Genomic DNA, 25,911 nt, shown 5'->3' with positions numbered 1-25,911 from the left:
AATTTAAATATGACATTCATTGTAATATAAAGGTGTTAATGATACAAGTACATGTAACAAACCTATTCTTTGAAGTTCCTGACATGTGGAAAAGTCTTTCCCTGATATAACTAACAAAGTAGCTAAGTTGATCCCTGCATACTCATGGGGCTGTCTCTCAAATCCTTTTCTATACCTATAAAAAAAATACACAAATTATCATAGAGGTATGACCAATAAATTTAAGTCTTAACAAATTTCCTTGCATATTGTAAATACAACTTAAATTTTATGAAAAGATGTTTTGAAAAGTAACGGCCTTTGAAACCAAAATTGTTGAAACTGGCTTTATTCATCGTTTTTTTAAGTTACCTTAGGGCTATTCCATTAAAATGTATGTGGGAGGGTAGGAATTGACTTTCAATATATCCCTACAACCAAGAACCATTATTAGATAATTTTGCATAATAGTAATAGAGGCATACTGAAAAAAAGACCCATGACCCACATTCTATAATTTAACTTCCCTTCCTACCCTCCCATATACATTTTAATGGAAAACCCCATTTTTTTTAAAAATATTTGGAGGACATGGGAGGCACATCTTTTAGACTACCAAAACTACCCAAAATATAGTCCAAATAATTATGACGTCTTGAAAGGCTATTATAATTTTTTTCTTTGACGCCTTACATCAACGTCATAACGCCAAACTCATATATTCAGTTGGACTTTAATACTGCTTTATAAAAACGTTTAGCTGATTTCTCCTCAAGATGCTTCATTAAAGGTGTATAAAATATATTTTTGAACCAAACTCGGTACATTTTGACCAACCTGAATTTCCGGATAATGTAAAACAATGGTTCCGGAAATTCGGGTTTTACCGAGTTTGGTGTAAAAATTATTTTATAATCTCCTAAAAAGAAATCAGACAAACGTTTTAAAAAATGCAGTCGACATGTTCCCGCCTCGGATGGAATTGTTACTTATATTATTATTTCTGTAGGGATTAATTGGAAATATTTTGCACAAACAAATACATACAAGGTAAGAATTTTTATATATGCATTTTGTTTTAGCTTTCATTGAAAATTTGATGGCTAAATTGGGTCTCAAAGTTGAGAGCAAAATATGCTCTCAAAGTCCAACCGAAAATGGCGGCTTCAGCATTATGACGTCGAAGTAAGGCGTCAAAGAAAAAAAATATAATAGCCTTTCAAGACGTCATAATTATTTGGACTACCCAAAATACAAAATTTTCTTTTCATTTAGAATTCTTACAAAATTTAACAATGTACGATAAAATAATTTGATGCCTCCCCTTCCCCACCAAAACCATACAATTAATTTTGGAACAGCCCAAAACAACAATCAATCTCACACACCATATATTTTAATACTACTAACCATAAAATAGCATTATCTAATGCCTCCTTGTCAGTGTAATCACTCTCCACAAACATGTCCTTGTATATCCTACCACAGAGACACAACATGTCTGGCGTCTGGTTGTCAGTTTTTGATAAGGCCTACAAAATCAATATTTACATGTATCCAAATTTCAAAGTACTCCCAAACCCATTTCCATATAAATACATATATATTTTTATTTTTCAAATCAACGTCAATATTTGAACAAGTGTCATTGACATTAAATATTAATATCCTATACTATTTATTATTTAAGTTTATAGTCATCATACAAATAAAAGTTATTGATGCAATTCTAAATATTTATAAATTTAATACACCTTATTGCTGTTTGTCCACTATTACTGGGAACCACAAAAATTCCTGTAAAATTATGACGTCACAATAGAAAATGTCTGACGCCACAAAGGAGAAATGTGATTGTTTTATGACGTCAATAGTTTCTCAGTTCAAGTGTAGCTGATTCCCAAACAGTGATAAGGTCTATTCAATGAATAATTGCAATATTTCCAAAAAACATTAATGTTCATGAATATTTTTTTGAGGATGAACCAGAGGCTCTCAAGAGCCTGTGTCGCTCACCTTGGTTTATGGGCATATTAAACAATGGACACAGATAAATTCATAACAAAATTGTGTTTTGGTGATGGTGATGTGTTTGTAGATCTTACTTTACTGAACATTCTTGTTGCTACAATTATCTCTATCTATAATGAAGTGGCCCAGTAATTACAGTGAAAAATATTTTCTAAAAATCTACCAAAAATTTATGAAAAATGTAAAAAAATGACTATAAAGGGCAATAACTCCAAAAGGGGTCAACTGACCATATCAGTCGTGTTGACTTATTTGTAAATCTTACTTTGCTGAACATTTTTGCTGTTTACTGTTTATCTTTATCTATAATATTATTCAAAATAATAACCAAAAACAGCAAAATTTCCTTAAAATTACCAATTCAGAGGCAGCACCCCAACAACGAGTTGTTCGATTCATCTGAAACTTTCAAGGCAGATAAATCTTGATCTGATCAACAATTTAACTCCATGCCGGATTTGCTCTTAATGCTTTGGTTTTTGAGTTATAAGCAAAAACTGCATTTTACCCCTATGTTCTATTTTGAGCCATGGCGGCCATCTTGGTTGGTTGACCGAGTCACTGGACACAATTTTTAAACTAGATACTCCAATGATGATTGTGGGCAAGTTTGGTTTAATTTGGCCCAGTAGTTTCAGAGGAGAAGATTTTTGTAAACGATTACTAAGATGTACAAAAAATGGTTAAAAATTGACTATAAAGGGCAATAATTCCTAAAGGGGTCAACTGACCATTTTGGTCCTGTTGACTTATTTGTAAATCTTATTTTGATGAACATTTTTGCCTTTTACAGTTTATCTCTATCTATATACTATTCAAGATAATAACCAAAAACAGCAAAATTTCCTTAAAATTACCAATTCAGGGGCAGCAACCCAACAATTGGTTGTTCGATTCATTTGAAATTTTTACAGCAGTTAGATCTTGACCTGATAAATAACTTTACCCCATGTCAGATTTGCTCTAAATGCTTTGGTTTTTGAGTTATTAGCCAAAAACTGCATTTTACCCCTATGTTCTATTTTTAGCCATGGCGGCCATCTTGGATGATTGACCGGGTCACGGGACACAATTTTTAAACTAAATACCCTAATGATGATTGTGGCCAAGTTTGGTTTAATTTGGCCCAGTAGTTTCAGAGGAGAAGATTTTTGTAAAAGTTAACGACGTTGCCGGACGACGCCGGACGCAAAGTGATGGGAAAAGCTCACTTGGCCCTTCGGGCCAGGTGAGCTAATAAAAACTTCAGTGTGTTACTTAAAAATTAAGAAAACTAGAGGCTCTAAAGAGCCTGTGTCGCTCACCTTGGTCTATGTGAATATTAAACAAAGGAAGCAGATTGAAAATTGACTACAAAGGTCAATAACTCCTACAGGGGTCAATTGACCATTTCGTTCATGTTGACTTATTTGTAGATCTTACTTTGCTGAACATTATTGCTGTTTAAATTTTACCTAAATCTATAATAATATTCAATATAATAACCAAAAACAGCAAAATTTCCTTAAAATTACCAATTCAGGGGCCACAACCCAAAAACAGGTTGTCCAATTCATCTGAAAATTTCAGGGCAGATAGATCTTGACCTGATTAACAATTTTACTTCATGTCAGATTTTCTCTAAATTATTTGGTTTTTGAGTTATAAGCCAAAAACTGCATTTTACCCCTATGTTCTATTTTTAGCCGTGGCGGCCATCTTGGTTTGATGGCCAGGTCACTGGACACATTTTTTAAACAAGAAACCCCAAAGATGATTGTGGCCAAGTTTGGATCAATTTGGCACAACAGTTTCAGAGAAGAAGATTTAAGTAAAATATATATAAAATTTACGAAAAATGGTAAAAAATTGACTTTAAAGGGCAATAACTCCTAAAGAGGTCAACTGACCATTTTGGTCATGTTGACTTATTTGTAAATCTGACCTTGCTGAACATTATTGCTGTTTACAGTTTACCTATATCTATAATAATATTCAATATAATAACCAAAAACAGCAAAATTTCCTTAAAATTACCAATTCAGGGGCCGCAACCCAAAAACAAGTTGTCCAATTCATCTGAAAATTTCAGGGCAGATAGATCTTCACCTGATTAACAATTTTACCCAATGTCAGATTTGCTCTAAATGCTTTGGTTTTTGAGTTATAAGCCAAAAACTGCATTTTACCCCTATGTTCTATTTATAGCAATGGCGGTCATCTTGGTTAGTTGGTGGGGTCACCGGACACAATTTTTAAACTAGATACCCCAATGATGATTGTGGCCAAGTTTCAAATAATTTGGCCCAGCAGGTTCAGAGGAGAAGATTTTTCTAAAAGATTACTAAGATTTACGAAAAATGGTTAAAAATTGACTATAAAGGGCAATAACTCCTAAAGTGGTCAACTGATCATTTTGGTCATGTTGACTTATTTGTAGATCTTACTTTGCTGAACATTATTGCTTTTACAGTTTATCTCTATCTAAAATAATATTCAAGATAATAACCAAAAACAACAAAATTTCCTTAAAATTACCTATTCAGGGGCAGCAACCTAACCACGGAATGTCAGATTCATCTGAAAATTTCAGGGCAGATAGATCTTAACCTGATTAACAATATTACCCCATGTCAGATTTGCCCTTAATGCTTTGGTTTCTAAGTTATAAGCCAAAAACTGCATTTTACCCCTATGTTCTATTTATAGCCATGGCGGCCATCTTGGTTAGTTGGCGGGGTCACCGGACACAATTTTTAAACTAGATACCCCAATGATGATTGTGGCCAAGTTTGGTTAAATTTGGCCTAGTAGTTTCAGAGGAGAAGATTTTTGTAAAAGTTAACGCCGGACGCAGGACGACGACGCCGGACGACGACGACGCCGGACGCCAAGTGATGAGAAAAGCTCACTTGGCCTTTTGGGCCAGGTGAGCTAAAAACAGTATTATCTTCAAACACTGATCCCTTATCTAAACAACCTATTACTCATTTATTCATTCATTTATTTCATTTTTTTCTTAAACTGTATCCTAGAATAGAGCCAAAGGGAGCTTTACATTAAATCAAATGATGGTGGTGGGAATGATTGCCATAAAATACATCTGATAGAAATAATTCTCTTTTCTCAAACTTAAATCTAGATTTGAGCCAAAGAAAAATTTGCATTAAAGCCAATGGTGGTGGTGGGAATGATAACCATAAATAACATCTGATAGAAATAATTCATACCTTTGTTACAACATTGAGAGCTTTCTGTCTGTCACCTTCCTTATTCCTCCGATTCAATGCGAAGGCATAGTGATACTGTATTCCAATAGATGATGAGATTGTATTGTTAGGTATGTTCTCTAGATCTTCTACTAACTTAACCATAGAATTGTATTCCTGAAAAATAATGTCAAGTCTGGAATAAGGTAATGGTATGTCATATATCCAACTAACAAATGTCAAAATATTAATAAAGTATGATTTACCAGTAAAAAAAAATTAAAAAATAATACGGTGCAAAGCACTGAAGGGTACAAATTGCTTCAATTTACCAGTGGGAAATAACATTAAATATTGCATTGTATAAAGCATTGGTTGTTGTTTATTCAACTGCATTTCTGGCCAAAAAAGATAACACCATTTTTTAAAGATGACCTTTACAATGACAGCATTGATATTTTATATAATTCAAGATATATTCGAATCAGAATAAAACACATGTCTCATACCTGAATATCTCGGAATAAAATACATGTCTCATACCTGAATATCTCTGAATAAAACACATGTCTCATACCTGAATATCTCTGAATAAAACACATGTCTCATACCTGAATTCTCTGAATAAAACACATGTCTCATACCTGAATATCTCTGAATAAAACACATGTCTCATACCTGAATATCTCTGAATAAATCACATGTCTCATAACTGAATATCTCTGAATAAAACACATGTCTCATACCTGAATATCTCTGAATAAAACACATGTCTCATACCTGAATTCTCTGAATAAAACACATGTCTCATACCTGAATATCTCTGAATAAAACACATGTCTCATACCTGAATATCTCTGAATAAAACACATGTCTCATACCTGAATATCTCTGAATGATAGCAGCATGTTAAACACAACATCAACAGACAGTAACTGTGGGTCATCAAGTCGTCTCCTCATACCGTCTAAATGCTGAAAAAAAAAAGATAATCATCATTAAACAAAATGTTCATTTTCTAACAACATGTGACCAACAGTGTGATCAGAAGAGATCAGGCCATACAAAAGAATATGTTTGTTTGCCCTAACCCTACCTATCCAGAAAATAGCTGCCTTCTAAAAATGTGTTATTGCCTTAATTTGAAAGTTTTTTTTTAATCAAATCTGCTTGACAAAAAAAAACATCTGACACTTCAGTTTCTCTTTTTCCAATTAGAAAAAAAGAAAATGCCTACCTACCTACCCCCTGTCTCTACCTTTGGGTAGGGTTTGGGCAAACCAAAATATTTTTAAGTCTGGCTTCAGTTAAATTTGTCTGATATAGATATAGGAAGATGTGGTGTGAGTGCCAATGAGACAACTCTCCATCCAAATAACAATTTATAAAAGTAAACCATTATAGGTCAATGTACGGCCTTCAACACGGAGCCTTGACTCACACCGAACAACAAGCTATAAAGGGCCCCAAAATTACTTGTGTAAAACCATTCAAACAGGAAAATCAACGGTCTTATCTATATAAAAAACGAGAAACGAGAAACATGCATAAATTACATAAACAAACGACAACTACTGTACATCAGATTCCTGACTTAGGACAGATGCTATAGCTGGACAGCTGTCTAATTGAAAAACAAATAAATTATAAGTGACATATATCTTCGCACAAATATGAAATGAGGATGTAAAGATCAAATGAAGAAAGTAGTTATTATAATGAAAATAGCTTAAGAAATGTCAGAAAGGATATTGTTCCAAGGAAAAATCCAAATTGTAAAAGAACTAAAGGACATTTTCTATGTGTAATTGACACAAAGGGCATATGAGGACTTTATCACCCTTTGTCACACCTTGTTATTTTTTCTCATTCATACCTTTTAATGTCACTTTTCAAATTTTTTTGGGACTCTTACTTTCATAAAAATTTGTTTACTTTCTCTGATGTCAATAGTAATATTAATGGATACAGGAAGAAAAAAAAAATAAAAAAAAAAAATATAAAAAAAATTTGATATTTAATTTCACAATTTTGCCAAAGCCTGCAAACAAGTCTAAAGAAAATTTAAATTAGTTCAACATTTGAAATTGTGGGTTTACCAATACCCTGAAAAATAAGTATTCACAACAATTATCAATAAATCTAAAGTATTGTAAAATTCAAACCTTTGTTTAAATATAACTGATAATAATATTTTGACTATGACAATTTAATTTTTTTTATCAGTAATTTTGTCATAAAATGTAAAGTGTTACAACTACACATTTTACTTAAATTAATTTGTTAATTTTGGTAAAGTTTCTCAAAATTGTATGCAACATTACTGGTATAACATTTGTGTTTCCAGATATCTATTATTTATAAGGCAACTATAGAAAATATGGGATTAAACAAAAATCAGAAACAATATTAATTTTGAGAGTCTGTAAATGATATTTATTCTATTGTGTACAGCATTTTATCATTTTGGAGTCTTTTACCAAGAGACCTTACTTCTTTCCTCAACAAAAGACAATCATTGGACATCCATGCTTATTTTGATTTAGCTCTTTTTCTCTTATTAGATGGACGAGAACTTTTCTTTTTTATAGCGAACCCTATTGAACCTTTCTATAGATTCACCTGCAAGTTACCTGTCCATTTAAACTTTTGGCAGTTCTATTGTCCCATCTAACAAATACAACAGGTATTGTTCTCTGTATAGTTTATTCACCAGGACCTTTAAATTTCTTCTAAGAGAAATATATCACTCATTGATTAATTTACCCGAGTAAAAAATTTATATTTTGATAGATGGGACAATAGATGATAGATGGGACAATAGAACTGCCCAAAGTTTAAATGGACAGGTAACTTGCAGGTGAATCTATAGAAAGGTTCAATAGGGTTCGCTATAATACTAAAGTTTGTGATGCTGCATTAACATAAATTTTATTAAATGATGAGACAAGAAAATCAATATCATCACAGTTTTCATCATCAATATTGTTCATTAGATCTAATATATCATTTACAGACTCTTTATGCAATAAAGCATCATGATAATTGTCTGACATGGAATGTTCCCATTGAAATTTACCAACATCTGAATGAGACTCAAGAGTTGTCTCTCTTTGAGTACATGATTTAAAGCATACAGATAATAAACAGTGGTCAGACAATTCCACTGGAGATCTAACAATAAAATGCTGTACACAATAGAATAAATTAGGTGTTGTTAACATATAATCAACTGTGCTTTGGCCATTAGAATTATAAAAAGTAAAAAATCCTAAGGAATCGCCTAGAAATCTCCCATTAAGAAGTCTCAACTGTAAATCTGTTTTGTCTGTTTTGTCTGATCCAGTTAATTTAAATCAGAATAACTTTAGTCATCTTCTTTATGCAGATGATTTAATCTTAATTTCAGAAACACCTAATGGCTTGCAACACTGTGTGGATGCCTTACAATCCTTTTGTATTGATTAGGGCCTAAATGTGAACACCAAGAAAACACAAACTATGATTTTATCAAATAGTAAAAATAGATCTTTATTAGATAAACATTACTTTTATTTTGGTCCCCAACCATTAGAATCTGCTACGGAAATTAAATACTTAGGTATAGTCTTCAACAATAGAGGCAAACTTAATATAGCAGCTGAAAATCTTGCTGATAAAGCATGTAAGGCATATTTCGCCTTGAAATCAAAATTACCATATTCTAATTGTATTGCAGTGGAAAAATGGGTAAGACTTTTCAACTCATTAATTTCACCAATTATGACTTATGGATCTGAAATTTGGATCTCAGATTTTAATATAAATCTTGACACTGCTGATAAACTACCATTTGAAAAGGTTCAGAATATGATTATGAAAAATGTTCTTGGTGTTCATGGTAAGGCTTCCAATTTAGCTTTACGTACAGAACTTGAGCTATATCCAGTGTGTTTTATATCATATAAACTAATGTTTAAATACTATGCTAGATTTACTGACATTGAAGTTGGAAACAACCCAAAATTTGATCTATTAAAATCTGCATTCATTGAAGATAAAAAATTGTATACACAAAAGAGCACTTGCTGGGTACAGTCCTTACATAAACTAAAAAAGTTAATCAACTTTGATTCACTTCAAATATCACATAAAATGTTTGAGGACTCACTGAAAAACTTTTATAAATGCAAGATTTTGGGTCAACTTGAGAATATTAAATCTAATAACACAGGTAAACTAAGATTTTATAGTAAAATGTGCTCATCATTTGACTTGAAAGCTTACTTAAGATTTGATATTAAAAAATATGATAGGTCACTGCTTACAAAAATTAGAATAAGTGCACATTCACTTGCAATTGAAACTGGGAGGTATAGCAAACCAAAAATTTTAGCAAGTGAAAGATACTGCAAACTTTGTAAAGATAAAGTGGAAGATGAAGTTCATTTTCTTTTACATTGTCCTCTATATAAAGACCTTCGAGAGAAGTTTGATATTTTCAAAAACCTTAATAATGATGATGATATTAAATCAACGATCTATTTACTTAACCCAGTAAATCTAGTTAACACCAGACAAATATGTAGTTATTTAAGTCAAGCTTTTGAAGCTCGTAATAATAATCTAATGTCAGTTGGTCTACCATAAGTATAATACTATGTAATACTGTGATATTATATATATAATTGGTACGTCAAATGTTTTCTTTATGTTGTATTTGCATAAATTGTCATGTTTAATGTGTTTATATCTTGGAATACGCATTGTATCATATGTGCTTTGTCCAATAAAATATTTGAATTTGAATTTAATGCCATTTTTATATGGTAATCAATTAAGGTGTCCGATGCCTGATGACTTTTTTTACATTGATGACTTGCATGATTCATTTTTTTTTTATGAATGACAAATAACATTTCAATTATCGCCATTGCACTCATTCATGGTGTAATTTTATCTAAGATGAAGTTAATTTTCTCACATGCCCTTTGTTTAGTATTCACACATCTTAATTGTTCCTTTTGTATATCTACTGTTAACGTATTCTTAGTACAACAACCTTTCACTAAGCTTTGGGAAGTTTTACCATTAATTTGGATATATGTGCTAATGAGAGATAAATGTATGCATCATTTGTATCATAAACTTTTCACTTACACGATAAAAAAAATACGTGATTATTCACACATCACACTTCATCATCTTTTTAACTTTAAAAAAAAATAAAATGCCATAGGTATCATACTTATCTAATGTGTCCATTCCCTAATTTATTCTTACATTAAACTTGTATGTTATACATTTCAAAATGTGTATGGATTATAGAGATATATATAGATTTAAAATCATGACCATTTTATATGTTCTAAGGGTAAATTGTTCCCAATGGGCTTCATGTCCTCATATGCCCTTTGTGTCATTTATATATTTAAATCTCCCTTTTGTATTTCAAATGTTAAAATATTTTCTTTTGGCATGGGAGACTTTCAAAAACTCTGAAGCCCTTTTATTTTGGATATGGTCACTAATACATTATATGAAACCAATCATTTGTTTCTGCTTATTGCCATTTATTACAGTTACATAATCTAAATAGTAATACGTCAGACACAGCTCAATTTTGAAATGGCGAGAGATAAATCAATAATATACATGGAAAAATGTGACACTTTTTTTAAGCTGAAATTAATTATATACTATATAGTATGTGTTCTGCTCAATGTCGATGGCCATATGGTGATCTTGACCTATGAGTGCTATATTTCAATCTATGAAAATAATAATTACACATAAATTGACCAAGATAATCAGAAATGGATTGAGAATTTTTTTTAAAGAAAAGGGGAGAGGCTGCACATAGCGGTCAGGCAGTAAAATATTAAATAAACACACTTATATAACCAAATTTGGGCTATAAAGCATGGCTGGGCTAAATCTGCATCTGGGAAAAAACTTGCAAAATGCATTCTACAAATCAAGGCAAGACAGTCATGATTGCCTGTTTGACATTTATGAATTTGGTTCATAAGTTTTTCTCGGTTCTTGTTTTTATATAGATTAGACTATTCTGTTTTCCTGTATGAATGGTTTAACACTTGTCATTATTTGGGCCCTTTATAGCTTGCTGTGACCCCTTACCATTATTAACTAAATCAACCAAATACTTAACCCTGAAGTGGGATGGACAAAGTGTTGAACAGACTGAAGAAGGAACAAATAGATGGATGTCCTAGTAGACAGTACTCAGTACATAATAAAATCTTCATACTGTAGATTCATTCATATTCATTGGATACCAATTTGAGTGGATTTTGTGGGTATAGAGAACCATGAATTCAAATGTTTAATTAGTCACAGTTTTCTCAAGTAATGTATGCAGACTTTGCCAAAACCATGAAATTAGATATCCACGAAAATGCAAGTTTTCCTCAATCCACAAAAATATATGAATCCACAGTATTTTGGAATTTTCAAAATGCTTTATATTTTATGCTTTCAATTACCTTGACAAGTTCTTCACCCTTATAACTTTGTCTTGCTTTTCTCAAATCATTTAAAAATCTTTCTTTCTGATGAGCACTGTAAAAAAAAAATATATGCTGTTTTCAAAATATAATGAAATAACATCTTTGAAAGTTAAATTTATCCTGATACCTCATTGAAACAAGTTATGAACATATCTTTAAGTGCATACCACTTAAAGTAAATATCAAAATATGACGCAGCATTCCATTCCAAGACAAGCTTTTGACACATCCAATCAATTATTAGCTGTACAGCCTACCTGTCACATCAAATTTATTATTAGCTGTACAGCCTACCTGTCACATCAAATTTATTATTAGCTGTACAGCCTACCTGTCACATCAAATTTATTATTAGCTGTACAGCCTACCTGTCACTTCAAATTCATTATAAGCTGTACAGCCTACCAGCCCCTTCCAATCTTTTATTAACTTTGCAGCCTACATGTCTCACCAAATCTATTATTAGGTTTGCAGCCTATCCGTCTCATTAAATCTATTATTAGCTTTGCAGCCTACCAGTCTCACCCAATCTATTATTAGCTTTGCAGTCTACCAGTCTCACCCAATCTATTATCAGCTTTGCAGCCTAACTGTCTCACCCAATCTATTATTAGCTTTGCAGCTTACCAGTCTCACCCAATCTTTTATTAGCTTTGTAGCCTACCAGTCTCACCCAATCTATTATTAGCTTTGTAGTCTACCAGTTTCACCCAATCTATTATCAGCTTTGCAGCCTACCAGTCTCATCCAAATATTATCAGCTTTGCAGCCTACCAGTCTCATCCAAATATTATCAGCTTTGCAGCCTAACTGTCTCACCCAATCTATTATCAGCTTTGCAGCCTACCAGTCTCACCCAATCTATTATTAGCTTTGCAGCCTAACTGTCTCACCCAATCTATTATCAGCTTTGCAGCCTACCAGTCTCATTCAATCTATTATCAGCTTTGCAGCCTAACTGTCTCACCCAATCTATTATTAGCTTTACAGCCTACCAGTTTCACCCAATCTATTATCAGCTTTGCAGCCTACCTGTCTCACCCAATCTATTATCAGCTTTGCAGCCTACCTGTCTCACCCAATCTATTATTAGCTTTGTAGCCTACCAGTCTCACCCAATCTATTATTAGCTTTGTAGTCTACCAGTTTCACCCAATCTATTATCAGCTTTGCAGCCTACCAGTCTCATCCAAATATTATCAGCTTTGCAGCCTAACTGTCTCACCCAATCTATTATCAGCTTTGCAGCCTACCAGTCTCACCCAATCTATTATTAGCTTTGCAGTCCACCAGTCTCATCCAAATATTATCAGCTTTGCAGCCTAACTGTCTCACCCAATCTATTATTAGCTTTGCAGCCTACCAGTCTCACCCAATCTATTATTAGCTTTGCAGCCTACCAGTCTCATCCAAATATTATAAGCTTTGCAGCCTACCAGTCTCACCCAATCTATTACTAGCTTTGCAGTCTACCAGTCTCACCCAATCTATTATCAGCTTTGCAGCCTAACTGGGACAATACCCCTAATGCGCCTTGAAATGAGGAACACAAAAGTCACGTGTAAACAAAAAATCTCTGTGTAGTGATATTTGACACATTTCTATAATAAACAAACGACTGAGCTGAACCATTAGTGTTAATTTAGAAAATAAGGGAACACAGAATAAATGTGTAAAAACCATGGAGCTATGAAATGTGTTCAAAGTATTAAAATTTCAAAGAACTTATTGTGTTAAAATTGGGATTTTTTACCATGAGGAGCGACATCGCAAAAGGATACTGTGGGTTTGCTAAATTACGGAAAAATGAATCACACTTCGTACCCCGAAAATTTTACCACATATGTAAAAATGTCTCAGCTTCGAAACAAGCCATCATGCATATACAAGTTTACGATATGGGCTGAGCAACAGAAGAAAACGTTACCATTACGGCCTATGGAAAAACAATTGCGCATATTGCCCCATCTTGTAAGAAAGGATCCAGAGATATCTTAAGCTAATTTCACCTTGTACACCACAGAAAATTGTTAAAATGATGGTTAGTATTTTTTTTATTTATACCTAGTTATCATAAATGATTTCAGATAAATATTATTGATAAAGAACAGCAAAAATTCAATAATTTTTTCACTTTTAAATGCATTACTGGCACGGGGCTGAACACTTTTTTTAGGCACAATCATAACTTTGTTTACCCCCGAGAGATCCGAAATAAATTGTTTATTCAATTGAAAAAGGCAAGAAAAAACTTACATGCAATATAAATAAATTGTAAGTAAACATGACCAAATATAGTCTTTGTTATGCAATTATCACTCTGGTCTACAGGAATAGCTGATAATCAAGGGAGATAACACACTTCACACGAGTAAAGTGAGATACATCATACATGTGCTTTTATCCAATGATTTGACCCTGGTCAGTAGATATCATATGCAAATAAACAGAAAAAAAACATGTACATGTATTAAGAAAATCAGGAATTACTATTGTTAATGCACACGAGCAAAACACAAGATATTGTCATTTCTCAGTGAAAAAGGGGGAGGGTCAAACCTTCTTGAAAACAATATTGCTATTCAACTACATGTATTAAGCTATTTAGCTACTACTCATTGCTTCTAATATAAACAGTTTAAATGAAGGTGGCTAAGCCACAAGGGAGAAGCATTTTTCTTTCTTTGTGATAAAACTTTCAAGAATTACATTTTTCTCTCAATAATACTTATGTATTAAAATTAAATGATAACACAGTTTGAGTTAATTTTTTTGTCTTATTTCAGTTCCAGACATATCATTACTTTTAAATATGAGATGACAAACTAAAGGTTTTAAAAAGTCCTGAATAACTGGTAAGCATTTTGATTTATTAGGTAAGCTCTAAATTATTTATTTATGGTATTTGTGCAAATGAAATAACAGTTGGTATGTTAGAAATATGCTTATATGAAAACTGTTGCTATGGTCTTGCTATTAAATGAAAAGGCTTGGTTACTGATCTTTTCGACTCAACATTTCGAGTTAAATCTTGCGGCAACTGATTCTCATGTAACACTGCAAACTCTATTTAGCACTATTTTGATCTTTCATTATTAAATGACGCCATAATACGTGTGATGTCACAATGTTTCCTTTAATACCTCAAGTGGATTTCTCACTGATAAAGGGTTTTCACTGAAATACATGTAAAAAGCCTTTTTTTCTCAAATAGAATTATGTGAATGGACAAGTTTTGAAAATTTGCACTTCATTGCACTCTAATTACATGATAAGAATGACTTTCCCAGTAGTTTTGAGGGGTTTCCACAGTATTATATACCAGATGTCCACTAGTAAGAATAGTTATTTTGGTGTGGTTTTTTTTATGAAATCTACATTTTTGCATAATTTCTCTGTCAAAATGCACTTTAAGACACAAGAACATGTTATAGAATGCTTTAATAGGGTCTGTGTATTGTAATTTAAGGTTATCATCAGAAGTGTTGTCCTTGTTTTGACTAGTAAAGGTATACTGGAAGAAATTAATTATACATACACGTTGTATTAAAAATAAATGAATTTAGCGATAAAAGTGTCATTGCCATATAGTGCTGAAACGACTTTAATTTTTTTCAGAAATGGACAAAAATACACAGATTTATTCAGAGTGTCATACCGATGAAGATCACCTAAAAATATTTGGGAAAATCAGAACTATGGATTTCAATATGGGACAATACCCCTAATGCGCCTTGAAATGAGGAACACAAAAGTCACTTGTAACAAAAAATCTCTGTGTAGTGATATTTGACACATTTCTATGATAAACAAATGACTGAGCTGAACCATTAGTGTTAATTTAGAAAATAAGGGAACACAGAATAAATGTGTAAAAACCATGGAGCTATGAAATGTGTTCAAAGTATTAAAATTTCAAAGAACTTATTGTGTTAAAATTGGGATTTTTTACCATGAGGAGCGACATAGCAAAAGGATACTGTGGGTTTGCTAAATTACGGAAAAATGAATCACACTTCGTACCCCGAAAATTTAACCACATATGTAAAAAAGTCTCAGCTTCGAAACAAGCCATCATGCATATACAAGTTTACTATATGGGCTGAGCAACAGAAGAAAACGTTACCATTACGGCCTATGGAAAAACAATTGCGCATATTGCCCCAACTGTTTCACCCAATCTATTATTAGCTTTGCAGCTTACCAGTCTCACCCAATCTATTATTAGCTTTGTAGCCTACCAGTTTCACCCAATCTATTATCAGCTTTGCAGCCTACCAGTCTCATCCAAATATTATCAGCTTTGCAGCCTAACTGTCTCACCCAATCTATTATCAGCTTTGCAGCCTACCAGTCTCACCAAATCTATTATTAGCTTTGCAGCCTACCTGTCTCACCCAATATATTATCAGCTTTGCAGCCTAACTATCTCACCCAATCTATTATTAGCTTTGCAGCCTACCAGTCTCACCCAATCTATTATTAGCTTTGCAGCCTACCAGTCTCACCCAATCTATTATTAGCTTTGCAGCCTACCAGTCTCACCCAATCTATTATTAGCTTTGCAGCTTACCAGTCTCACCCAATCTATTATTAGCTTTGCAGCTTAACTGTCTCATCCAATCTATTATCAGCTTTGCAGCCTACCAGTCTCACCCAATCTATTATTAGCTTTGCAGCCTAACTGTCTCACCCAATCTATTATTAGCTTTGCAGCCTATCAGTCTCACCCAATCTATTATCAGCTTTGCAGCCTAACTGTCTCACCCAATCTATTATCAGCTTTGCAGCCTACCAGTCTCACCCAATCTATTATTAGCTTTGCAGCCTAACTGTCTCATCCAATCTATTATCAGCTTTGCAGCCTACCAGTCTCATCCAATCTATTATTAGCTTTGCAGCCTACCAGTCTCACCCAATCTATTATCAGCTTTGCAGCCTACCAGTCTCACCAATCTATTATCAGCTTTGCAGCCTACCAGTCTCACCCAATCTATTATCAGCTTTGCAGCTTACCAGTCTCACCCAATCTATTATCAGCTTTGCAGCCTACCAGTCTCACCCAATCTATTATCAGCTTTGCAGCCTACCAGTCTCACCCAATCTATTATTAGCTTTGCAGCCTAACTGTCTCATCCAATCTATTATTAGCTTTGCAGCCTACCAGTCTCATCCAATCTATTATTAGCTTTGCAGCCTAACTGTCTCATCCAATCTATTATCAGCTTTGCAGCCTACCATCCTCACCCAATCTATTATTAGCTTTGCAGCCTAACTGTCTCATCCAATTTTTTATCAGCTTTGCAGCCTAACTGTCTCACCCAATCTATAATTAGCTTTGCAGCTTACCAGTCTCACCCAATCTATTATTAGCTTTGCAGCTTACCAGTCTCACCCAATCTATTATTAGCTTTGCAGCCTACCAGTCTCACCCAATCTATTATTAGCTTTGCAGCCTACCAGTCTCATCCAATCTATTATTAGCTTTGCAGCCTACCAGTCTCACCCAATCTATTATCAGCTTTGCAGCCTAACTGTCTCATCCAATCTATTATTAGCTTTGCAGCTTACCAGTCTCACCCAATCTATTATTAGCTTTGCAGCTTACCAGTCTCACCCAATCTATTATCAGCTTTGCAGCTTACCAGTCTCACCCAATCTATTATTAGCTTTGCAGCCTACCAGTCTCACCCAATCTATTATTAGCTTTGCAGCTTACCAGTCTCACCCAATCTATTATTAGCTTTGCAGCTTACCAGTCTCACCCAATCTATTATTAGCTTTGCAGCCTACCAGTCTCACCCAATCTATTATTAGCTTTGCAGCTTACCAGTCTCACCCAATCTATTATTAGCTTTGCAGCCTACCTGTCTCATCCAATAATTTATAAGAATCAAGGTCTATAGCAGTTCCTTTCAGGCTATGCATGCTATGATAGATTTACAGCCAACCTGTCCCATTTAGCCTGTATCAGATTTGTAGCCTACCTTCATTATTCAAACTATTAATAGATTTGCATCCTACCTGTTTTATCTAAGCTATAACTCCAGTTTCAGACTTAGTTTTAGCTTTGCATCCTACCTGTTTTATCTAAGCTATAACTGCAGTTTCAGACTTAGTTTTAGCTTTGCAGCCTACATGTTTTATTTAAGCTATGACTCCAGTTTCAGACTTAGTTTTAGCTTTGCAGCCTTCCTGTTTTATCTAAGCTATAACTCCAGTTTCAGACTTAGTTTTACAGCCTACCTGTTTTATCTAAGCTATAACTCCAGTTTCAGACTTAGTTTTACAGCCTACCTGTTTTATCTAAGCTATAACTCCAGTTTCAGACTTAGTTTTAGCTTTGCAGCCTACCTGCCTTATCCAAACTATTAATAGATTTGCACCCTACATGTTTTGTTGAAGCTACAACTCGAGTTTTCAGACTACATGTATCCTCTATAAGCAATTATTCCTTTGACAAATTACAAGCCTAGGGTCTGATGAGGAAAGTTACCACTGAGTTCGTACAATCAATACACAAATCTACTTAATTGTAAATGTAATCTAAGTTGTTTCCCCGATTTAAATTCATATGTTTGAAGTTTCATATTTAAATTCTAATATTTCATAATATTCCACATAAATTTTTCATCACATTTATGGCATTTGCCTGAAATCATTACTATCCCAAATTACATGGCTATTACAAACCTATAATTTTAAATTCATCCTTGTGATAACAGACTTGAAATAATTTAAAATATACCTTTCTTTAGGTAAATAGATGGCTAAAAGCTTAAGTCTAAAAAGGGGGCAGGGGTTTTAAAAATATTATATATCATTTCCTCTTAGTTATGCAAATAATCAAGGCTATTGACATTTGACAAATTCACAATTGATTAAAACATTTAAAATCATCTTTAAGTGTAATTAAAAGAAGTTAGATAAGAAAGAATCCATACAATAAAAAAAAATCATTTAATATAATGATTGCAAAATTCAGAAATTATTGCGAGATTTTGTTAATGTGAATAATGTGATTGTATGAGTATCGCAATAACAAGACCTCACATATTGATATCTAACAAAATATTTTAACCTTTCCCCTGAAATCGCACTATTTAATCCCCCGTTTTTCTTAATTTTTAAAAAATCGCAATAAATTCTGAATTTACAGTATTGTTTTTTCAACTCTAAGCTCCCTCCAAAAAATAGTTCTTACATATTTTCTTTCTGTAATTCTATCAGTCGTTTCTTTAGTTGATAATATAAGGACATTCCTTTTTCTGGGTGCATACACATATCCTGAGGCAGGGTTGAATTTTCTACAACTACAGGTACATTATTGGCGTCCACTAAATAGGGTAGAAATTCAACGTTTGTACCACATGATAACTGAAATATAAAAAAAAATATGTGTTAACTTAGAAAATGCAATATCCCTTAAAGGACTTTGGTTTTTATAATAACTGTCAATTTACCAGGTGTTGGAAATTCGTAAAGATAACTGAAAATTGAAAAAAAAAATATGAGTATTAACATATTATGCTATTGCAATATCCATAAAAGCCTTTAGATTTTTTATATATCAATAGATATAAGAAGACGTGGTATGAGTGCCAATGAGACAACTCTTAATTTAAGTCACAATTTGTCAAAGAAAAAGTCAGTTCATCGTCAAATTGTAAATTTTCTCTAAAACCTCTAAATTTATCTCATTGTCATGGTATTCCAGTAAAAAAATTACTGAAATGTGAACCTAATCTTTTTCAACAATTTGATAAGTTCCTCACAAAAATGATATAACTTGTACCGTTCTAGAGAATCTTATATATCCTGATAATGCACACAATTCTTTGTAAATGAGGACCAGCTGTCAATCAAACTATCATGATCAAATATGACTTTTGTAATAAAAGACTAATTCTTCATATTAACTACCACATTGTATTCCATCTCCGATTTTCATATGATAAAGATGTATGCTTTTTTAGGTTCATTTCCACATATTCTCCTCTTTCATAAAGGATAATTATTGAATTCAATGTCAACTACGATTTGGTGTCAATATCATGTTAAATAAATGTATTTAAACATATTGTGCCCTCAAAAATCAATTTTATATATTCAATCATTTCTATTTAAATGAAAAATTCAAACTCTGAGACAACTTCCATGGAAACTACAATTAAATCTGAATTGAGTTGTGCATCTATCAAAAAAAGTTGAAAAAAAATATATGTCTTGTATAGAATTTCCTGTAAAATCAATAATTTATAATATAAAATATATCAGGATATGTCCATTACATAATCAACTCACCAATGTTGCACTTTTAAAATTACATAAAGCATGTTTTTTTTCAATGAGAAATCAATAAAAGTCCAGACAATAGATTTATAGCAATCTTGGCTTTATCCACCTCAATTTTTACAGACATTCTGGCTTTCACTTTATATTTTTCTTAAATCACATAAATAGTAAGAAAAAATCTTCAAAGAATCAGGGAGACTTAACTCCTCTTTCTGATGACAACAAGACTTCATTGATCATACAAAATACGGTCCCCCTCCTCCCTTTTAGAGCACTGGAAATACACATGTTATAAAATAACCACAATTAATATCCTAGAATTATTTCATTTTTATGCATTTATCTAAATCATACAACTATGATATATTCTTTCATGCTGAACTAAATTCTTAAGCATTTTACAATAAAGTTAAAATAAAAAGATGCAGTTCAATTTTTACAGAAACTCATTAACTAAAGCTGATGCCATTATTGCATTTATGTGCAGTTGATTAGTATAAATCTTTGAATGATGAATGAGAAATGTTTAAAATACAAAATAAACATCATTAGAAAAGCAAGCTTACCATAATAAGCAAAAATATTCCACAACATTAGATTGTGAAAGTGTTCGCCATTTAAAACAAAACATTTTCTTGATACCAAAATAACACAAATTGAGTTTATTTTTATGATTTTCACACTGAGTACATCATGCTGATACAGCTTTCTAAATAATCCAAATCAAGCCAAATGATGAATTTTGGATTAAATGATCACATGATAAATCCCACGTTTCAGACAAATGTAGGTTAATATAACGTCAAGTGAATCAAATTTCGCCTCTGACACTAAAAATAAATGTGAAAGTACTTTCGTTGTTAGAATTCAACATTTTTATATTGAAATCAAATACAGAATATTGCTGAAGATCATTTATAGATTAGAAAATGTCACTTTTTAGTCCTTTGGTCAAAAGTTGCCTCCTTGACAATCTTTGACTAGCTTTTATATCTATTTTAATAAAATTGAGAATTAAAGATATCTTATTTTATAAATGTACTTAAAAAATATATCTTTAGCATAACCCTAAATAACAGGCAATAATTTCAACTTGGAGTTATTTTTTATTATAAAATTTGCATAATTTCTTGTGCTTGAAATTTTTTACAGCTTTTACATTAATGCTAGCAAGACAAATCTTTGTTTGGCTTGCTTGCTTTGCTTGTATCAATGTTTGCTCAAGCATGACAATTAAGATAGGCGGGACTTCAGCTTGTATACATCATACTTAAATTTTATTGGACGTTATGTATTAGGTTAAGGACACTGATTAAATTTTAAAACATCACAAGATGACAAATATAAAGCGCAATTGTAGAAATGGAATCCAAAAGATTGTATTTGTTTTTTTCTCGAAGATATGCATTTATTATCATCCAACTTAAAAGACTGTCGTAAAGTACTTTAAGTAAAACAAACTAGAGGCTCTAAAGAGCCTGTGTCGCTCACCTTGGTCTATGTGCATATTAAACAAAGGACACAAATGGATTCATGACAAAATTGTATTTTGGTGATGGTGATGTGTTTGAAGTTCTTACTTAAATGAACGATTTTGCTTCTTACAATTATATCTATCATGAACTTTGCCCATTAGTAACAGAGAACTATATTTGGTAAAAATTTACATAAATTTACCAAATTAATGAAAATTGTTAAAAATTGACTATAAAGGGCAATAACTCCTTAAGGGGTCAATCGACCATTTAGGTCATGTTGACTTATTTGTAGATCTTACTTTGCTGAACATTATTGCTGTTTACAGTTTATCGCTATCTATAATAGTATTCAAGATAACCAAAAACGGCAAAATTTCTTTAAAAATTACCAATTGGAGGGCAGCAACCCAACAACCAGTTGTCCAATTCATCTGAAAAATTCAGGGCAGATATATATTGACTTGATTAACAATTTAACTTCTTGTCAGATTTGCTCTAGATGCTTTGGTTTCATAGTTATAAGCAAAAAACTGCATTTTACCCCTATGTTCTATTTTTAGCCGTGGCGGCCATCTTGGTTGAATGGCCAGGTCATCGGACACATTTTTCAAACTAGATACCCCAAAGATGATTGTGGCCTAGTAGTTTCAGTGGAGATTTTGTAAAAGATTACTTAGATTTATGAAAAATGGTTAAAGATTGACTATAAAGGGCAATAACTCCTAAAGGGGTCAACTGACCATTTTGGTCATGTTGACTTATTTGTAGATCTTACTTTGCTGAACATTATTGCTGTTTACAATTTATCTCTATCTATAATAATATTCAAGATAATAACCAAAAACAGCAAAATTTCCTCAAAATTACCAATTCAGGGGCAGCAACCCAACAACCGATTGACCGATTCATCTGAAAATTTCAGGGCAGATACTTCTTGACCTGATAAACATTTTTATCCCATGTCAGATTTCCTCAAAATGCTTTGGTTTTTGAGTTATAAGCCAAAAACTGCATTTTACCCCTATGTTCTATTTTTAGCGGTAGCGGCCATCTTGGTTGGTTGACCAGGTCACGCCACACATTTTTTAAACTAGATACCCCAAAGATGATTGTGGCCAAGTTTGGATTAATTTGGCCAAGTATTTTCAGAGGAGAAGATTTTTGTAAAAGATTACTTTAATTAACGAAAAATGGTTAAAAATTGACTATAAAGGGCAATAACTCCTAAACGGGTCAACTGACCATTTTGGTCATGTTGACTTATTTGTAGATCTTACTTTGCTGAACATTATTGCTGTTTACAATTTATCTCTATCTATAATAATATTCAAGATAATAACCAAAAACAGCAAAATTTCCTCAAAATTACCAATTCAGGGGCAGCAACCCAACAACCAATTGACCGATTCATCTGAAAATTTCAGGGCAGATACTTCTTGACCTGATAAACATTTTTATCCCATGTCAGATTTCCTCAAAATGCTTTGGTTTTTGAGTTATAAGCCAAAAACTGCATTTTACCCCTATGTTCTATTTTTAGCGGTAGCGGCCATCTTGGTTGGTTGACCAGGTCACGCCACACATTTTTTAAACTAGATACCCCAAAGATGGTTGTGGCCAAGTTTGGATTAATTTGGCCAAGTAGTTTCAGAGGAGAAGATTTTTGTAAAAGATTACTTTAATTTACGAAAAATGGTTAAAAATTGACTATAAAGGGCAATAACTCCTAAACGGGTCAACTGACCATTTTGGTCATGTTGACTTATTTGTAGATCTTACTTTGCTGAACATTATTGCTGTTTACAGTTTATCTCTATCTATAATAATATTCAAGATAATAACCAAAAACAGCAAAATTTCCTCAAAATTACCAATTCAGGGGCAGCAACCCAACAACCAATTGACCGATTCATCTGAAAATTTTAAGGCAGATAGATCTGGACCTGATAAACATTTTTATCCCATGTCAGATTTCCTCAAAATGCTTTGGTTTTTGAGTAATAAGCCAAAAACTGCATTTTACCCCTTTGTTCTATTTTTAGCCGTGGCGGCCATCTTGGTTGGTTGACCAGGTCACGCCACACATTTTTTAAACTAGATACCCCAAAGATGATTGTGGCCAAGTTTGGATTAATTTGGCCAAGTAGTTTCAGAGGAGAAGATTTTTGTAAAAGATTACTTTAATTAACGAAAAATGGTTAAAAATTGACTATAAAGGGCAATAACTCCTAAACGGGTCAACTGACCATTTTGGTCATGTTGACTTATTTGTAGATCTTACTTTGCTGAACATTATTGCTGTTTACAGTTTATCTCTAACTATAATAATATTCAAGATAATAACCAAAAACAGCAAAATTTCTTCAAAATTACCAATTCAGGGGCAGCAACCCAACAACCGATTGACCGATTCATCTGAAAATTTCAGGGCAGATAGATCTTGACCTGATAAACATTTTTACCCCATGTCAGATTTGCTCTAAATGCTTTGGTTTATGAGTTATAAGCCAAAACTGCATTTTACCCCTATGTTCTATTTTTAGCCGTGGCGGCCATCTTGGTTGGTTGACCGGGTCACGCCACACATTTTTTAAACTAGATACCCCAATGATGATTGTGGCCAAGTTTGGTTTGATTTGGCCCAGTAGTTTCAGAGGAGAAGATTTTTGTAAAAGTTAACGACGACGGACGACGACGACGACGGACGACGACGGACGACGACGGACGACGGACGCCAAGTGATGAGAAAAGCTCACTTGGCCCTTCGGGCCAGGTGAGCTAAAAAGCTATTCGAACTCAAACACACCCTCACATAAGAAGGTGCACTTGATTTTCTAAAAAAAAGGGACAAATTAAGTAGGGGGGATGACTTAATTCATCCCTTTTATTTATTATGTCCATTGTTATTGAATATTTCGCACTTAGGATTAATTTTTGCTTGTAAACCTTCAAACTAATTATTCTTTTTTTATAGAGAAGGTGACCAATGCTTTCTGTAATGTTTACTATAGTAAACAATTTTTTTAAAAGTGAATAGAAACAAATAAAATAACAATTTTCTTCTCAAATACGAAGTGTTTTATTGTAAAAAAAACCAACCACTTGCATAAGTTTATAATTTATCTATTACATAGTTAAGCAGAACAATTATATATCAAGTCGACGACATGGTTATCTATCAAGTTGGATGAAGAAAATGCATAACCTCCATTTTTTTTTAAATTAATACGGACGGAGAACATATCAATCTATAAGTTCAGCTATATCCGTGTCTGTCCTTCCATTATGTGACTCAAGAAAAAAAAATAAAAAAATGATAAATTGTATCAAAAAGAGAAAATCGAGTGAACCTTCTTATGTTAGGGTGTGTTTGAGATGAATATTTTGTCTTAAAAATGTACAAAGAAAGAATATTTGATACATCATCTCGCTTCAGAATCTATCATTTTTATATAGCAAAGCTACAGGTTGACTTTATTACATAAAAAAATCACAGTACCAAAAGATGAAATATATGGGTCAAATGAAATACCTATGTAATGAATCACAAAATCAGAGTAGGTGTTTTCGAATAGCTATTTTGTTTTACTAAAAGTACTTGACGACAGTCTTTTAAGTTGGATGATGTAAATGCATATCTTTGAGAAAAAACAAATACAATTTTTTGGCTTCCATTTCTACGATTGCGCTTTATATTTGTCATCCTGTGATGTTTTAAAATTTAGTGTCCTTAACTTCAAACATAACGTCCAATAAAATTTAAGTATGATGTATACAAGCTGAAGCCCCGCCTATCTTAATTGCCATACTTGAGCAAACATTGATACAAGCAAAGCAAGCAAGCAAGCCAAACAAAGATTTGTCTTGCTAGCATAAATGTAAAAGCTGTAATAAATTCCATGTTTATTCTGTATTATAATGTTTTGAGTGGTGTATATGGTGTATAACACTTTCAAAACAATGTATTTTGCATAGATAGTGTAGAGCACACACAGTACATACTGTTGAAAATGCGCTACCTTCTTTGTAATAGAAAGTGTTGTGCACCACTCAAAACACCTTTCTTTGCTTTCAAAATCTTTCTGTTTGAACCTGTCGACCTGGAACTTATCAATTATTGGTAATACAAAATGTATTAATTACTTAGATAACAAAAGGGCCAGGAATGGAGTAAATTTTAATCAGCAGCACTGTCCTATATTAGTTTACAAATTGGAACTACCATATTTATTTTTATAAACGCGAAGACAATTGGCGAAGACAATTTCCAAAAGGGGGGCGTCAATTAGAGAAACGAATTTTATACCTTACTTGATTGACCTTTACCTGAATTTTGTTAAAACAGACTATAGTAACATACACGTGTTTTTTATTGTCGCCATAATCTATAAATAGTGTTTATCGGTAATGTGACCTCATCAAATAGTTTGT

General features: G+C 32.7%; 1 protein-coding gene and 1 long non-coding RNA gene across 2 annotated transcripts in view; one reads left to right on the top strand and one right to left on the bottom strand.

Annotated features, from left to right (window-relative positions):
- The window catches only part of LOC134687290 (mitogen-activated protein kinase kinase kinase 5-like), a 90,786-nt gene that overhangs the window by 48,542 nt on the left and 16,333 nt on the right, over window positions 1-25,911 (bottom strand). The window contains exons 4-9 of the mRNA XM_063547445.1: window positions 18,912-19,084; window positions 11,684-11,759; window positions 6,080-6,172; window positions 5,220-5,375; window positions 1,390-1,511; window positions 63-175 (exon numbers count right to left, since the gene is read on the bottom strand). Of these exons, the coding sequence (XP_063403515.1) occupies window positions 63-175; window positions 1,390-1,511; window positions 5,220-5,375; window positions 6,080-6,172; window positions 11,684-11,759; window positions 18,912-19,084 (733 nt within the window). The remainder of the gene's footprint in view (window positions 1-62; window positions 176-1,389; window positions 1,512-5,219; window positions 5,376-6,079; window positions 6,173-11,683; window positions 11,760-18,911; window positions 19,085-25,911) is intronic.
- Window positions 13,236-15,825, top strand: LOC134687293 (uncharacterized). Its single transcript, XR_010101755.1, has 3 exons — window positions 13,236-13,748; window positions 14,494-14,562; window positions 15,326-15,825. It is a non-coding gene; the product is annotated as an uncharacterized LOC134687293 (long non-coding RNA).

Source organism: Mytilus trossulus, chromosome 10 (assembly GCF_036588685.1).
Source record: "Mytilus trossulus isolate FHL-02 chromosome 10, PNRI_Mtr1.1.1.hap1, whole genome shotgun sequence".
NCBI classification, from domain to species: Eukaryota; Metazoa; Mollusca; class Bivalvia; order Mytilida; family Mytilidae; genus Mytilus; species Mytilus trossulus.
Note: the sequence above shows the minus strand (reverse complement) of the source record. Positions and strands in the feature narration are given on the sequence as shown.